Source organism: Branchiostoma belcheri, unplaced genomic scaffold (genome assembly GCF_001625305.1).
Source record: "Branchiostoma belcheri isolate BF01 breed outbred unplaced genomic scaffold, Haploidv18h27 scaffold2, whole genome shotgun sequence".
Lineage (NCBI taxonomy): Eukaryota > Metazoa > Chordata > Leptocardii > Amphioxiformes > Branchiostomatidae > Branchiostoma > Branchiostoma belcheri.
This window is the reverse complement of record NW_017803490.1, coordinates 3,866,025-3,882,161: the sequence shown is the minus strand read 5'-3', so window position 1 is coordinate 3,882,161 and position 16,137 is coordinate 3,866,025. Positions and strand designations below refer to the sequence as shown.

The 16,137-nt window shown below is 40.9% G+C and overlaps 1 protein-coding gene across 9 annotated transcripts in view; it reads right to left on the bottom strand.

Annotated features, from left to right (window-relative positions):
• The window catches only part of LOC109468585 (CUGBP Elav-like family member 3-A), a 235,717-nt gene extending 221,306 nt beyond the window's left edge, over window positions 1-14,411 (bottom strand). For all 9 annotated transcript variants that reach the window (XM_019766879.1, XM_019766881.1, XM_019766884.1 and 6 more), the window contains exons 1-2: window positions 13,941-14,411; window positions 12,910-12,992 (exon numbers count right to left, since the gene is read on the bottom strand). In XM_019766879.1, the coding sequence (XP_019622438.1) occupies window positions 12,910-12,992; window positions 13,941-14,190 (333 nt within the window). In that variant the 5' untranslated portion in view covers window positions 14,191-14,411. The remainder of the gene's footprint in view (window positions 1-12,909; window positions 12,993-13,940) is intronic.
• Window positions 14,412-16,137: the final 1,726 nt, after the last annotated feature.

The window sequence follows — 16,137 nt, the reverse complement described above, 5'->3', positions numbered from 1 at the left end:
CAAGATGTATTAAACTCAAATCCTGCTTAGCTGATAGACTGTTCTTCATAATCTTTATGTGCGGTTAGAACTTAGATCTATTCCAGAAAACGGCAAAGGAATTGATGAAATACAGTAAAATATTCAGTATCCTGTCAATAATTTATACCAGAAATCTCTCTTCCTCTTTCTGTAATCACCACGAGACAATGGCAACGATATTGTCACCAGTGGACCACTGTCTTCTTAAAAATTCATTGTCTTTTGTTTCCTGGGGAACTTAAGTTTACATCAAAAGAAGTCCCAGAGGATACATAAAGTGTATTAATGTAACCATGATGCATCAAACAAGTCTAAATGATGAATCAATACTTGTGCTCAGTCCAATGCTTTATGATATAAATTCATCCAATAATGACTTAATAGCATAACTACATAAATGCCACTGTAATTATACCAGATTGATACGAAACGTAGCTGAGGTGAGAAACTACAATACTCAATACTGTTAGAAATTTACATTCCGTATGCTGAATGAACCAAGACGAGAGGTACGTCCAGAATTAAAACGCCAAATGATCCACCGAACTCCTTTCCTACATTTTTAACAGCCAGCAACTGCTGAGTCGACTAGCTTACATCAAAGCGACCAGCACTTTGGAAATGACTACCTATGCACTGGAAGATAATTGCTGACAGCATCCCGAAACTTTGCTTTCAAAGCTTTCCAGCTTCAAAGTAGCGTTGGGCTAAGTACCTCCCTTGCCACTGCTACCCCAAAGTAGGCAAACTCATTACAAATTCTGAGTTGCCCTCTGGATTCTTCCAGTTCCTTGCCTTGCCTTCCCCCTTATTGATTCCCAATACTTGACCCCTGGAAAAATGATAGGCTAGCATGCAAGGCCCAAATCTCCTGCCTTCCTAATGCTACAGTAGTTGTGCCCCAATAATGGCTAATAATGCGAGTGAGCATTACGCCAAATTTCAGGGCCTATTAGTGTTTCTTCCAATTATGGGCCGCTCCCGACAAAATTTCCACACTGATTTTCCTTCCCGTTTCCAGTGGGAAGAAAATCAAAGAGTGAACGTATTCCCTATGGGAAAGAGTTTTGTGATGATCTCCCAGAGGGACCCCCCACGAGAAACGACAGTGGTTCGTTCCATCCACCTGGCTTATCCCCCCTTCATCGTGCTCAGACGAGTGCAAAAAAAAAACCTCCACCACCTGCACGAATCAAGAATCCAGTCATAATAGGACCCCATGGGTCCGGGACAGCCATTACAGTAGCTAAGCCACCTAAGCCGGGCACCCCACTGACAAAACAGCCCACCGTTATTACCTACAACATCTGAATGTCGTATTCAATTCCAAGTAATGGGGCTAAAATGTATCGGCCAATAATCCCTCAACAACGAGCGTTAGCTAACCCCCGTAACCTCGCTTCGGACATCGGAGAACTGATATTCCTCGAGAAGGAAAATTCAATTAAAACGTGCCAACAATAACGCGGCCGTGAGTTGGGATAGCCCTACTAATTGTCTGGCTGTTCCCGCCTAAGCCGATTTATTTGTTTCTCAGTCCGGGAGCTCGGCTTGAAAAATTGCAGGCCAGGAAAGCATGGCTTACCCGTAAGGTCATTCTTACATCACTTGAGAAATACAATGGAGCTGGGTTTTCCTCTGTCTGGCACAGGCAACGCACACAATACTTCTATTAACCGACAACAATGCGTTTATCCAAAAATGCTTCATGGCTCGAAGAAAGTGCAGGCAAGAAGCACTGTGGGTAATTAAAGGTTATATTAGGGTAATGGATGGCAACCATTTGTTTGTGACCTTGACAATTGCGAGCTGTGCCCCCATTTTAGGGTCAAAGGAATCATCCATTTTTAATGACTGTCATGAAACCGTGTTGCACACATCGTCGTAATGTCACACATTAGGGTGTCAGTGTTACACAGGACAATTAGTTATCCTAATGTTGCCCCCAAGCTACACCCACAGCAATGATGGAAAACCCTGTACGGTATCGTTAATGGGACATGGTGTTCTGTTAACACGGAACATCTGCGAAATGACCATGGCCTTGCGTGACTCGGAAGTGTGTGTCATACGGTACCCGACCTCAGCTGCACGACATTTTCACGGACCGACGTCAAGGTGAAGAAACCACCAGGTCATGAAACAAAAACGAAAATCTTGAAATTTCAAGTGAAGTTGAAATCAAAATTAGTGGAAGCATCCATTTTAATTCTAAAATCTGATAAGAATCAAATTTTGTACCATAACCTTTAGAGATGTATAAGAAAAAACTTGTCCACTCAAACTGTTTTGATAGAAGACTTACATTCTCCCAAAGAACAAATGGACTCGTCCATTTTTAATTGTCTATTGTCACTGTGGACTATTCTACCCAACAAAACTAGGGGTGTCCAGCAGCTTGTACTGCAGAGGCCCTCTTGAGCCGAAGCACATTATCCATCATGCAGCCAATCCATCTGTTCCAACAGCATAGCTGGAAACCAATTCTAGTAATGGAGTTACAAGTGCACACTAATGGCCTGTGGACACAGCAGCGAGGCTACTGAAGGGGATTTTGGTATCACGCTCGAAAAACAGTTAATCAAAGATTCTGACTGTTGTAACCATTAAATTTGATTTCCTACAATTTCGTTGGTGGTACGAGAAAACTTAATCACATTTTTGCCTAACAAAAGCTTTCAAAACGGTTTATTTCAGTGAGTGAAAGTTCCAAAGAACCCCTTTAAGAGTCAAGACATTGGCCGTAGAGCAATAGGTGACCCTAAAGGTGACGTGCCAGTCAAAACAATTGCCGTGCAGAATAAAATGGTCGTCCTGGTCCGAGAACATGGCTTTACAATGACCGATGGATTAGACCTTCACAGTCGGGTTAACGTCCACTACTCTGGCAGTAACAGTTAAATGTGAACACCGAGCCCAGCTGAATATAGCTGCCTGTCTGACGTTCACTGAACGTGTTTCTAAACAGTTTAAGTTGATGTTAAATGATTTCTTTATATAATACTAGTCAAGTATGTTTGTTATGGACAAAATGAATACAGAACAGTTTCTTTTTCTTCAGTCTTACACCCAACTGAATATAGCTGTTTGTTAATTGTTTGCTTTGTATTCCAATTAACGAAATACATTAACACAATGTGTTTCTCACAAATATTTAAGGTACTGTAAATGCAATTTACAATTTATTTTATTTGCAAACTCATGCCCTAAAACGTCCATAGCAGAGGCACAAAAATCCTCGGGGGTCCAGGGCATGCTCCCCTGGGAAAATTTCGAAATCTCGACCCTCTGAAATGTTATTGCTGGTAGACTTTTGAAGCTTTGTTTAAAGACATCTCTTTCCATACATTGTATCTTGACATGTCATCAAAGACGAACAAAATTTTTGTCCGTCATAAGCGGCAAAATTCCATCAAATGGTGATGGAAAGACGGATGCTGGCTAGAACACAGCTGGTCTGTAAGTCTGCATCTTCCATAACACAAGCTAAGGCCTAATGCTACAGAACAAAACTAGACGTTGTCCTCCCTCCCCATTCTCTGGAAGACCTACGGCTACATCAGCCGTAATGTCGGTGGTCCGACATATCCGGAGACCTGGATGAACCCTTCCCGGTATCAGGGTGCCTCCCACTTACCCAGGAATAATGTATCACCAGAAAACAACCTTCCTGGCGACGTGCCAAGACGTGACCTTTGGAGGGAAGTCTGCCATTTTCCCAGTAGGAGCACACGTCCACGGCGCATGTCACTCATCCTATTACCATGGAGACAATGGGCTGAAGAGATGCCAGCTAGCTGCAACAACCGCCATTAACGAATTCCAAGATCATTGTAACTTTGCAGTGTTATAGATCTTGAAAAATTATTTTTAACTGTTGAATCATATGAATCATATAATAATCATAAAGTCTGCTTTGTTAAAGCAGTATGACTCATCAGCTCTTTAATATGATATTGGATTCATCTTTTTGTCAAATAACAAACAACTTGGTTTCTTTGTGGCCAAAAAAACAATCTGTGTGAAGCTCAAGAATTTGATTCAGACTAAAATTTATATGATCAACTGTTTCATTGGCTGATACAAATACCTGCATGTTATTGGATGACATGTAACTTTTTAACTACTGTGATTGGTTCAATTTGATTTAGCATAAAGTTTAAATTTATTGAATCTTCCTGATTGGGTAACTAGACATTCAGTCAAGTACACTGTAAAGCTACAGCCTAGCTGGTTAGTTAAACTTAAAACCCGTACTGAAAGCCAACTAACATTACTGAAACTTTATCAATCTACTACCTAATCACAAAACTGGAATTTGGTAGATTACCACTGTTAACTTTAACCACTTCAATGAAGAAACAAGCAAGTCTTTTCCCAGAATTGTCCAAGCCCAATATAACAGGATTGAACAGGATTTGCCCAATCACTTCTGACAGTTGCGAAAATGAAGGGCTGTCCTTATCGCAAATGTAACATCACATCATAGCGACTCCAATGGACTTTCCTCTGATCCTGAGCACTTTTCCAAAATTGCGTATCGTCGAGATGAAAAGATAGCCGCGCCCCGGCTTTTAGTGCGTGCATGCAACCTGGTCCGGTTCGCGCACTCCCAAATGGAGCCATACATCCCTGGGTGATATTCCATACTCTCCATTATCTCGGACCACCATTTGATCTGACAATGATCACGCCAGCCGGGAGGAATCACGTATCGAGCACGCAGTCACGTTCCTCGCGGAAGGCCGGCCGTGTTCATTAGCCCCGACCCCTGACCTCCAGCCAAATCTCCGCAGGCTCTTAAAACCTAGCGGAGACATAGGTCCATTCTCCGGTATTATTTGATCAGAACTGTCCCCAGAGATGGCGTTTGTTTTCCAATACTTCTGTCCAAAAATTAAAACGATCTGTACATTGCATTACTGAAGTAGCTGGTAAAAATGGCAAAATAAAGTTAAATATTTGGTCATAAATAACATTAGTTTGCAAGTTATTGATCAGCATCAGAGACTCATGGCACAAGACCATGTGTGTCCCTGTAATTAGTTTGTTAATTATTTGGTTATTAAGTTAGTTTGCAAGTTATGGATCAGCATCAGAGACTCATGACACAAGGCCATGTGTGTCCCTGTTAACTCATTTGTTAATCATTTGGTTATTAAGTTAGTTTGCAAGTTATTAGTTAGCATTAGAGACTCATGACACAAGGCCATGTGTGTCCCTGTTAACTAGTCTGTTAATTATTTGGTTATTAAGTTAGTTTGCAAGTTATTAGTTAGCATGAGACTCATGACAAAAGGCCATGTGTGTCCCTGTTAATTAGTTTGTTAATTATTTGGTTATTAAGTTAGTTTGCAAGTTATTAGTTAGCATGAGACTCATGACAAAAGGCCATGTGTGTCCCTGTTAATTAGTTTGTTAATTATTTGGTTATTAAGTTAGTTTGCAAGTTATTAGTTAGCATGAGACTCATGACAAAAGGCCATGTGTGTCCCTGTTAATTAGTTTGTTAATTATTTGGTTATTAAGTTAGTTTGCAAGTTATTAGTCAGCATCAGAGACTCATAGCACAAGGCCATGTGTGTCCCTGTAATTAGTTTGCTAATTATTTGGTTATTAAGTTAGTTTGCAAGTTATTAACCAGCATCAGAGACTCATGACACAAGACCATGTGTGTCCCTTTTAGCATGCAGCAAGTTAGAGTTTAGTGTCAAAAATCAAGTTTCAACCGCCATGTTGGTGTCCTTGATTTGCATTTCAACAAATCATAGCTCAAACATATGCTGTATTTTTGGTATCATGTTTGGTATCCCTTTCACTGAGCTATAAACAGTTAACAAACTTGTTTGAGATGGTGAGACGATCTCTAGATGTCCGAAAATGCTTGAGCTATGATTCACTGAAATATCCAAAGTTTTACATTGTTGGTGTCCCTACGATATCACATGAAAATGCTCTGTAGACAAAACTAGTTGACAACAGGAATAGTTCAAACAGTTCAAGATGTATTTGTCAAAGGGTGTCCAAAATTTTCGCTTTTCTCACTATTTTCATCAGGTTGTCCAAAATCATCCTTCTCCCTGCTACCTACCCCAATAACCAATACAAATTTGGTGCCAAATGGCTACCTTAGCAAGCTGAAGGTTCATTGCGTCAACAAAGCATTTTCACTCATCTGTAGAAACACCCAATGATAAAAAGTTGGTGGCAAAACAGACCTATGATTGTTCGAGCATTTTGTCCTCTTGTCAAACTAATGTGATAGTAATGCACACAATGAGCCATTTACATCACACCTTTGTTTAACAACAATAGGGTAGTGGTCAAGCGGTCAAACCAAAGGTCAAAGATCTATCTATGGGTCAAGTCAACATTATTCCGGCCAATATTGGGTTTTTAGTTTAAGATATTCCAGGAAATTTAAATTAAAGCAAATAGTTGTACAGGTTTCAGAATAAATAAACAATGGAATAATATTTCTGCTTACATAAAAGAGTTATCTTTTGACATTGTTCTTTAATTTAGACAAAAGAACAAATGCTTCTCTGCTTTGCCACCAAACCTGGTTATTGATGGTTATTGATGGTTATGGTTAAGGTTAATGATTGTTGAGGTTAATTGTTGAGACTCGCTGTGGCAATGCCAAAACGTGTGTCCCAGACTCATGCACAGCAGACTTATGGTGTTAGTTATTTGTTAATCAATTCATTAATTGGTTGTTAATTGGGTGATTAGTCATGCAACATGCACTGTATTCATCTGATTGCACATTCAAATCACAACTTGTGGTAAACACTTCCTTCTGTGTGAGAAAAACAACATGTACCAACAACAATGCTTTCAGGACAATGGACAGAGGACAATGGTTCCAATTCGGTGGAAAAAATGGATCTGACATTGAGAAACTATATTGTTGTGCAAACTTGGCGCTAAAGTATCATTATTACACCATTTGTGATACCTTCCTTGTCAATGGTGTAAGATGAGAAATTACATAAATCACTACATTTTGTTCACACTAGGTATTTGTTTCTAATACTATTGTGCAAACTTCTAAAATAAAAATAGATCAGCTGGCCAGCTGGCATTCAAAATTGCCTGGGGACAAGAACTGTCCCTCTGGCCTACAATACCCTGGGGACAAGAATACCCATGGGCCCCAGTGCCCTTAGCAATGTCAGACAACAGAAATGAATGTTTCCTCAGATAATAGTGGCCACGGGGATCTTTTCTGATTCAGGATGTCCGTCCTTACCAAATCCCTGCCTAAACTACACAATGGGAGCCTGCAATGCCACACCATCAGTTAAACTTGAACTATTGAGTCGGTTAAGGCCAAACAATAGCTTGTGTCGGCCTCAAAATTTTACTGTACGCCATAATTGGCTATTATGATCCAGACGGAATAGATGGTCGCACAGAATTGGGGTTAGATGACATGATCATTCAATGCAGCTGGCCTCCGTTAATCGTATTATACCCAGTCTAGACAACCCGTTTATGACATATAACCATAGCCAGCAGTTTTTGATACCAAAGACGACTCGGGCCATTGCTGTATTTACAAGAATCATTCCTGTAATCATACAATTATCAAATTTAAATGCTTGGTAAAGCAAAACTAGAGCTACTGACCAAGAATGGAAAGTCATTGATTGACAGAAATAACTGATATCAGACTAAAATTTTTGCTCTTCGTGTCACTTCTACATAATGTCCAACAGCTAGAAACAAATCATACTGGGTAATCATCATCATTGACAAATAAGGTCAAAAATAAATGCCATGGAAAAAAGTAATGAGGATGGAAAGGTCACCTCGACGGGGTTTGATAAATTCCTCTCTGGAGGGTCCGACAGAGACCAGCCATGAAATTCTACCATAATGCCCAAAAGTCATTCATTTCTGCTCCCTATTTTTGTCGATTCCCAGTGTGCTCTGCTGCCATTAGTAACATAGGTGTCAAAATCAATGTCAATTAGCTGAGACAACGAGATAGGATAGGTGTTATATTAACAAGTACCTGTAGCTTCTGGCTTTGCACGCGAATGACCATGTGGTCTTAAACTGGGTCGGTGCAAGGGAAGGGCAGCAAAGATATTCCAAGTATCATCTCGCATTTGAAACATTCACGTTCGAGAAACTCGCCAAGTTGCTGACCATTTGATGTAAACACCTACACGTTTTCCGATGCTTGTGTACAGCGTGAAAGTGCGATGACCGTGAAACTGCAGTGCTCGCTACGTGTCGAACACATGGTTTGCACCAAGAGGAAACAGATGTGGCAAAAATTCATCAAGCCACGTATTAAAAGCCTATGGTGAATATGTTGTGCGTGGAAACGATTAGTCACCATTTTTCAGTTCCTAACAATGATAAGTCACGGCTGCGTACGTTTTATCACGTCGAAAAGCGGAAGGACACGTTTCACGTATAATTCCCACTTACTGTCATGCTACGAGTAATCCTGATACATGGATACGTGATGGAACGCTTTATGAAAGCTACAGCTGACCTAAAAATACAACGATACTACTTCATTCTCCTACGATTCTTACACCCTACAAATTATTCATACAAAGGCCTGGCTACAACGTCAAATATACATATGAACATGCTAGCTAACCGTGGTAAAGTGGGCGCAGGTTTCCCCCCACCCATGAAAAATGCAGGGAAACGTTCGATTTGCTATTTGTGCCAATTTTGTCCTCCGTCTGCCCGCTGTGTAATTTTCCATCCACACCGTCAAACATCGACATGACGGGTCGTCAACCCCAAATTTCTCCACGTAACACTGTAATTGAACAATTTATGCAGCGTTTTTTAAGAAATACCTAGATTCGTGAAATTTATAGCTCATGCCATATATTCCAGCCCATCTGATGCGAGTCCTTATATCAATCCCGAGCAGTTTGCTGGCGGTAGGACTGAGCCTTTGAGCGAGATATTAACTTTGCATGGCGAAAATGAAATACCTCCTGATCGACCGACCATATCAACATTTTCGCGACGGAAGTGCCATTCCTGCTCGCCCCATAAAGCAAGAACAACATCAACCCTCGCACATTGATGCCCGCCTAATGTGGCCTTTCTTGTTGCCCATTGTACAGATATATCAATTTAAGGAGAGGCACATTTCAAACCAGCTGAGCACTGCCTGCCACACACACATGCATTTTCTTCTTTATCTATCAAACAGGTACACTAAGATTTTAGTCTGCTTTCACAGACAATAAAGTAAAGCAATTATGCTGAACTTAATTCTTCAAGATAAAAAAGCAGCTACCAGTTGATTGCAATGCTAATAAAAATTTGAAAAAAATGTGGTCAAATATTTTAGAATAACTATTCTAAAATATATTCTTCATGAAATAGAATAATGAGAGTGTTGGTGTGTTTTTAATCTTAAACTTAAGTACAAAGGATACATGTATATCTTTTGAAGTATTGGGTATTGAATCGTATGGTAGGCCCCTGAAGTATAACTAACAGTAATTACAGATAGCTGAAAGATCATGTGAAGCAATACTCGTACATTTCAGGGCAAAATATTTCTAATGAGACAACAGAAACACAGTCTACTGTAGCTAACTGTAAGCTATACTTAACAAGAAAAACTCTTGTCAATACATGTTCAAAATACCAAATCTTGCATATCCCCACAATGAACAAGGCCCCATGAGCATCAACCTCGGTATTACACGATAATTTGCGTCTCAAAAATTATGTTGCCCTAGTTTTAACAAAGCATTTGTCATAATTAGATGTATTGGGTAATGTTTGCATATCGGGGGTCCCATTCATCGTAAAAAATTAATCCGTTTGTAGCTATAGAATTTGGCTGTGTCCTTCCTTTGGGTAGAAGCTGTACTGTTTGCCTCTGACATGAACAAAACAGGCAAACAGTTAACCAGAAATTTGCAGAATTAGGAGAAATGAAATGGACATCCCTCAGCGGGCGCGTGGGCCGTCCCTTCTGATTTCAATCTTCCGAGCAATAAAGCCTTCCGAAAAATTCTCACGACCCTTCGCTATCTGGTTCAGCTGTCCACGTATTTATTGCGCGGCAGTGTTTGACCTTCCGGAACAAACATAGTAAGGTCCGCGGCCCACACTTGTAGCAAACACGTCCGTGTGTTGTTTCTGTGCGTTGTGTACGTCCTAGACAGCTGGGGTAATAAGTACCATATATCAGGTCGACAGGCAAGTTATGGGGCAGTCTTGCCATTATGAGCAATCATGAGGAAAAGATAATTCAGCTATGCATGCGGCGGCTGGATGGGAATGTTAAAAGAGGGAGAATTACGATAAATGTTATTTGTCGAAGGTGCTTGGTTTCTGACGGGAGGAAAATTATGAAATCAACGCACACAAGGTGAAGGTATCTGGTCTACGGTTATTTGATAGGTGATGCTGGCGGTACGTTGGTAGCAGATTCGGGGGAAGCGTACGTTGGCGTGCAACCGTCTCGTGGGGACCTGTCACGGGCTCGTCGGAGGAACACGCATCACACGTATGTTACACGCCCGGGTGCCTCAACATCATCCCTCAGACAAGGAGTATGCATTACCAGAGTGCAGCAACCTACTCCAGACATATATACCATCCCCCCACACCCAACTTCAACCTTCGCAGCCCTTCCCCATTATTCCTACAACTGTCGTTCTGATTAATTATTCATGCCATATTTTGAGGATTTGAGGACGAGTGCTCGGACAGTAGGTAGCTGTCAGCAAAGACAGCGGGGACCGGAGTTTACATCCCACACAGAGGATCAATATGTGATGCACAAATTTCATTTGCTATTAGCGGTAATCAGAAGGTAATATGTCGTCGCTGTGCATCAAGATATATCAGCGTAGAAATATGATGTGCGGGGGAACACGTCCGTTAATATGTATTAGTTCTTATCTGCTTTAAATGTGACACGAATCTGTGACAAACACCGTATGAATTATTGATCGGAGGTATTAATATTAACATGCCATGGTCCTTAGCTGAGTAAACCGACGTGAGACTACAGAACACGACAGTCTACTGTTCAACCTGATACTGTGTGGGGAAGTGAGCCGTACCATCGGCACATAAATCACATACAACCGACAACATGTTGGCTTTCTGACTGCTTAGACTGCATAACCTTTCATTTCTATGGACAAAATCCCTACATTCAGCAAATCGAACACCTTGAATCTAAGTTTTTAAGGATACCAAGAGTAGTATCTTGACAAATAACAATTCTAGTAAAATATTGAACATGTTTCGTGGAAAGAAAGGGCTTGTTTTTGTTGTACAGTTGAAATTTAATCAGCTAGATTGTCTGAACCTCAAAATGCTTGTCTGTCCATTGCACGAAATTTGACACCATTTTGAGCCAGTCTAAACAAAGACAACACATTTTACTCTTTCAGATTTGGTTTTGATACAACAAAAACCATACATGTTATGGTGCATGTGTACATCGTGAATGCCACGCTTCCCTATTAATTGCTGCCATTTAAGTCTCTCTGATTGAATTTCTCCAATAGATGTTAATTATGGAGAAAATCAGTGTAAAATCTATTAGTAATTACTCCCCGAGTACTACAGCCAATATCTGATATGCAGCGTGGTGTGTCCACGCACCATCCTATCTCCTAAAAGATTTGTATGTTTTCCCATCTTTGCAGGGGGAAAAATTGAATACGGATGAAAAATCTATTATTTGGTAACTAAAGCTGGCTGATTCAATATTGAATGACACAATGGATAGCCTACAAGCTGGCTATCACCTAGAATATCTGCCAACATGACCAATCATATATAATCACTCTTGTCCAAGCCAATATGTACTATGCACCACAACTATGTATGATACAATAGGTTATAAGCATACTGTTTTAAACGAAATGTCTGGATAGTGTACATCAGAAATGATTTTGTATGATTACAATTTATCTCATATCAATATGTACTAAGCACCACAACTATGTATGATACAATAGGTCATAAGCATACTGTTTTTAACAAAGTGTCTGGATAGTGTACGTCACAAATGCTTTTGTATGATTACAATTTATCTCATATCCTACCAGACTGTTTTTGGCAGCACTCTTTGTTTGACATACCTTTTTTTCTAGGGACAACAACATCTGCTGACATAAGTCCCACCAAATTCTCTACCCAATTGTAACTCAACAAAAGAAAAAAAATTACTCAATCTTAATATTTCTCCATCTAAAAGTATTTCTCAACCAATATTTTGTATGTTTTTAGAAGGATTGTTAAATTTGGCCAATTTATAGGAAAATCACGTTTTTATTGATGTCTCCTATGGGCGCGTGTGCCGTTGTTGGTCTTAAGGTTTCCATGTGGCCTGTGCCCCAACTAGCGGACGCTCGCCGCCACAACAACACCTACACGTATTCTGCCATTCTACAAACCAACAAATATGTCTGCAAATATTTCACAGCTATAAAAACGCATCACAGATGAGTCACTTACCTTGGTATAGTTTTCTGTCCCCTCTTCTTACGATTACTTTGTATTTTATTGTATATTTTCGCCGGCGTTGTCAGTAAGGAATTATAGTAAACATCGGTATGACGATCTAGGTCTGTCACAAAATGTAGGTGACAAAATCCTTAAACCCGGCCACTACACCACGATATAATAGCGTTTTTTTCTGGTCTGAATGTACGTGTGTATTGTGTGTTTGTGTGTATCGTTTCGTGTAAATAGTGGGTGGGAAAAACTAACGGTGCATTTCAATAGCCACACATCAGCGGCCATCTGACCATTGTGTTTACTGCAATTAATATCGGGTGCTGGCGCGTGTGTGTGTGTGTTCAGCGGGTGAAATCGGGAATTTTTAATTTTTTTGTGGTGGAGAATATATGTTGTACTCACCCCTGGCAGTGTCTTTTGTTCGTGGAGGGCATTTTGCGCCTTGATTGCAGACTCCCTCGCACAATATGTCAGGAAAGCGCAGCCTGGTTCATACCAAAAACACACACACAACAAAGAGATGCTCAGCGCACGAAAAATACGACATTTTTTATTCAGTCTAGTCTACAAGCTACACAACATTTAAAACGGTACTAAAGACGGCCACATTTTAGACAAGCGTGATTTACAAGAATTGTGGGCTATTAAAAATGTAGCGACTGACAATTTGGGGTATTACAGATGCCGTTTTCATTTGGGGCAGGTGGTGTGTTGGAAATCGACATGGAAACAAAACAAATGACACCGCAGCGTATATTTCATCCCAAATTACATCGTCGAGGGAACACCGCTAAAAACTGAATGTTTTTTGGACACAGAAGACAAACAAAATACCCTGTCTTGATGAAATAAATTCAATCTTTAGAGAAATGATTTTAGAAGAAGATTGCGATTTAATTTTCTGGCGAAAACGCGCCAGGCTAGACAAAAACACAAAGGGCCCGCTAGACAGCGGCCGGGCGGGTAGCAATCCGACCTTGGTTGGTCTAATAAAATACTAATAAATCTCGGAGCTTCAAATTTTCGTGACATGGCAGGATATTCCTTGTGGAGTGTTGGAAATAAGGCCGATTTTGCTGCGGGGATGGCTGTGGGGATGTAGCGGTGTGTTTTATGGAAACGGCCGCTGGTTGTAAGAGCGGGGACAGGTGGTTTCGAAAACGTGGGTTCACGAACAGCTGTTCGCCTATTGAGCGATAGTCGAGGGGGGGGGCGACCAAAGAAATCACGCCGTGCCGCCGATCGTTTCTCTTACGGCTAACGATTCTAAATCACGACAACATTAACTAAATTCCAATCAACACACAATCACGGCTTCCAACCACATGGCATGTACGGGGTACGAAAACTAGGATGATACAGCGGGGAGGTGGAGGTTATGGAGCCGGGAAATAACAACAACACGCCGCAGACAGATTACACCGAACCCTTACCTTTGTGCATGCCCGTGAAGCGGTCTTTCAGGACCGTCAGTTCGTAGATCTTGCCGAATTCCTCGAAGACCGGCCTGAGGTCTTTCTCCTCCAGGTTTCGTGGGATTTGGCCGACGAATAGCTTGATAGCGTCGTGGTCTTTCATGGGTATGGTGGAACCGGTGAGGCCGTTGAGTTGTTTCGGTGTATTCCCCGTAACTACGTTCCCTGTGTCGTGCACTCCGTTGACGAGAGCCATATTTCCAGGCATTTCGAAGGCGGTGTGACTTCTTTTCTTTCCAAACTAGCGACACAGAAAAAGAAAAAGAAGAACAACAAGGAGACGTAAGGAGAGGAGTGTATAAATACAAAAAAAGAAGTGGACCCTGGTCTACGACGGCGAGCCTTTCCCTGTAATGTCACTTTCACTTATTCTGTCTCTCCTCTCACTTGTTCCCTCTTCTCACACGCGTGTTGGTCCGACCTGTACTGAAGCTAGCCCCACATTCAACCTCGCGCAACCCGAATTTGCATACGTAATGGTCGTAATTGGGGGTTGGCGCGAAAGGCAACGTCATAGGCCAGTGCGGATGGACTGTACCTATTTGCTAAAAAAGGGGTGATCTTAAAACACAAAATATCGCCGTCAGATACATTTTGAGCCAGAAATGTGAAATTTGGCGAACCATTGCACAATGCTGAGCTATGTTTCTCTGGGACCACAGTCACTGAGATTAACGGTACATTCACTACGTTCTTTATTTATCCCAACGAATGATCAGAACTCAGCTGATCACGGATTATATCAAAAATAAATCACAGTTCTTCTTTATTACATTAATACCACCAATTATATATACTCACAACATGGTTCAGCATGTATACAGCACGTTTTTGTAGACATGTGATTCTTAAGTTAAGCTAATTGCGATGTAAACCTTTATTAGAATCATACCGCTTTAAAATGAACACGAAAAAAATCGTGAGGTATAGACTGTACCATTGTGGATAATGGGGGTGAGGGCACGCTAGGGGTTCTCAATTAATCCCCTCTCACACCATGGGACAATGTTCCGCGATGTTTTCTGTCCGAAGCTCTTTGGTCCAGGGTAAACGAGTTAGGAGCGATCGCCCAGGTTTCCGTTGTATTGTACCGCCACGCCGAGTCGCTCAATACGGCAGTGGGAAACATCGATATGTGTAAAAGGCTTGGATTAGTAATTGTACTTGGATGAGATAAACCTATTAGGACAGTCGATATTGGCTGGCCCGTTTATGTACGTTAAAGGGATTTGTCAGAAAGTGGCGCAAAGACCAGAAATTGTAGCACTAGTGTTTAAAACGGGGGCTTTGCTGTGTAGTGCATACAGCAAGTGGCAAATTTACCAGTGTTAGAATATACGGCGCTGTGGTACTGGAGCTAGGCAATGCGATTTTCTGACGCGTGAATTTACATTTTTTTGTGTGATTTTCCCTTGTATTTACTTGGAGAACGTTTATTAAAGTGTGGGTGGCGGCAATGATAGACTTTCTCAGCATACATTTCTGTCGTTCCCACATTCAAACAAAGAAACAGCTGGTTTTTCTTTTTGTAATCCGACGGTTTGAAAGCTCTCCCTTGGCTTTTCTAATGCTACTTAGGAGATGAAGCAAAATGTATCCTGGGGTGCGACTAAACGGATGGAAATGTTCAGTCGTTTGCTGTTTTTTTACGGTGACAAAAGTGGACAACTATCGGCTAAAAGCTTAAAGTAAATACCATACACTGTAACAAGAATTAGTCATTACTTTTTACAAGTTTCGCTCAGGTGAAAATGAGTATTGTATTGTCCCCTGTGTTGGTGGCGGCATTAATATAAGTAAAAAAAAACTTGAGTGTGCCGTCACCACGTCTTGTGATTACATGTTGGAATATATATTAAAAAAAAGATTTTATACACTAGAAGATTATTACGAAGTTTTAAAAAAACGTATTTCGGTTTGCTGCGTAATGATTTTGCAATTTGTACGTTTACGCTAATAACTTTCATCGCCAAATGAATTGTTTTTAGGGTGATTTTATAAAAAAAAAACTTGTTATTCAGTGTCCGCCCTAGAAAACCAGCTGACTTGAGTTCGAGTGCACCTAAGGGGACAGGACAGCGACCCAAATCCATGCCAATCATTTTCCGCAGTAGGCCCAGTTCTGAGGTAAAATGTCGTCTGCAAACGAGATTAG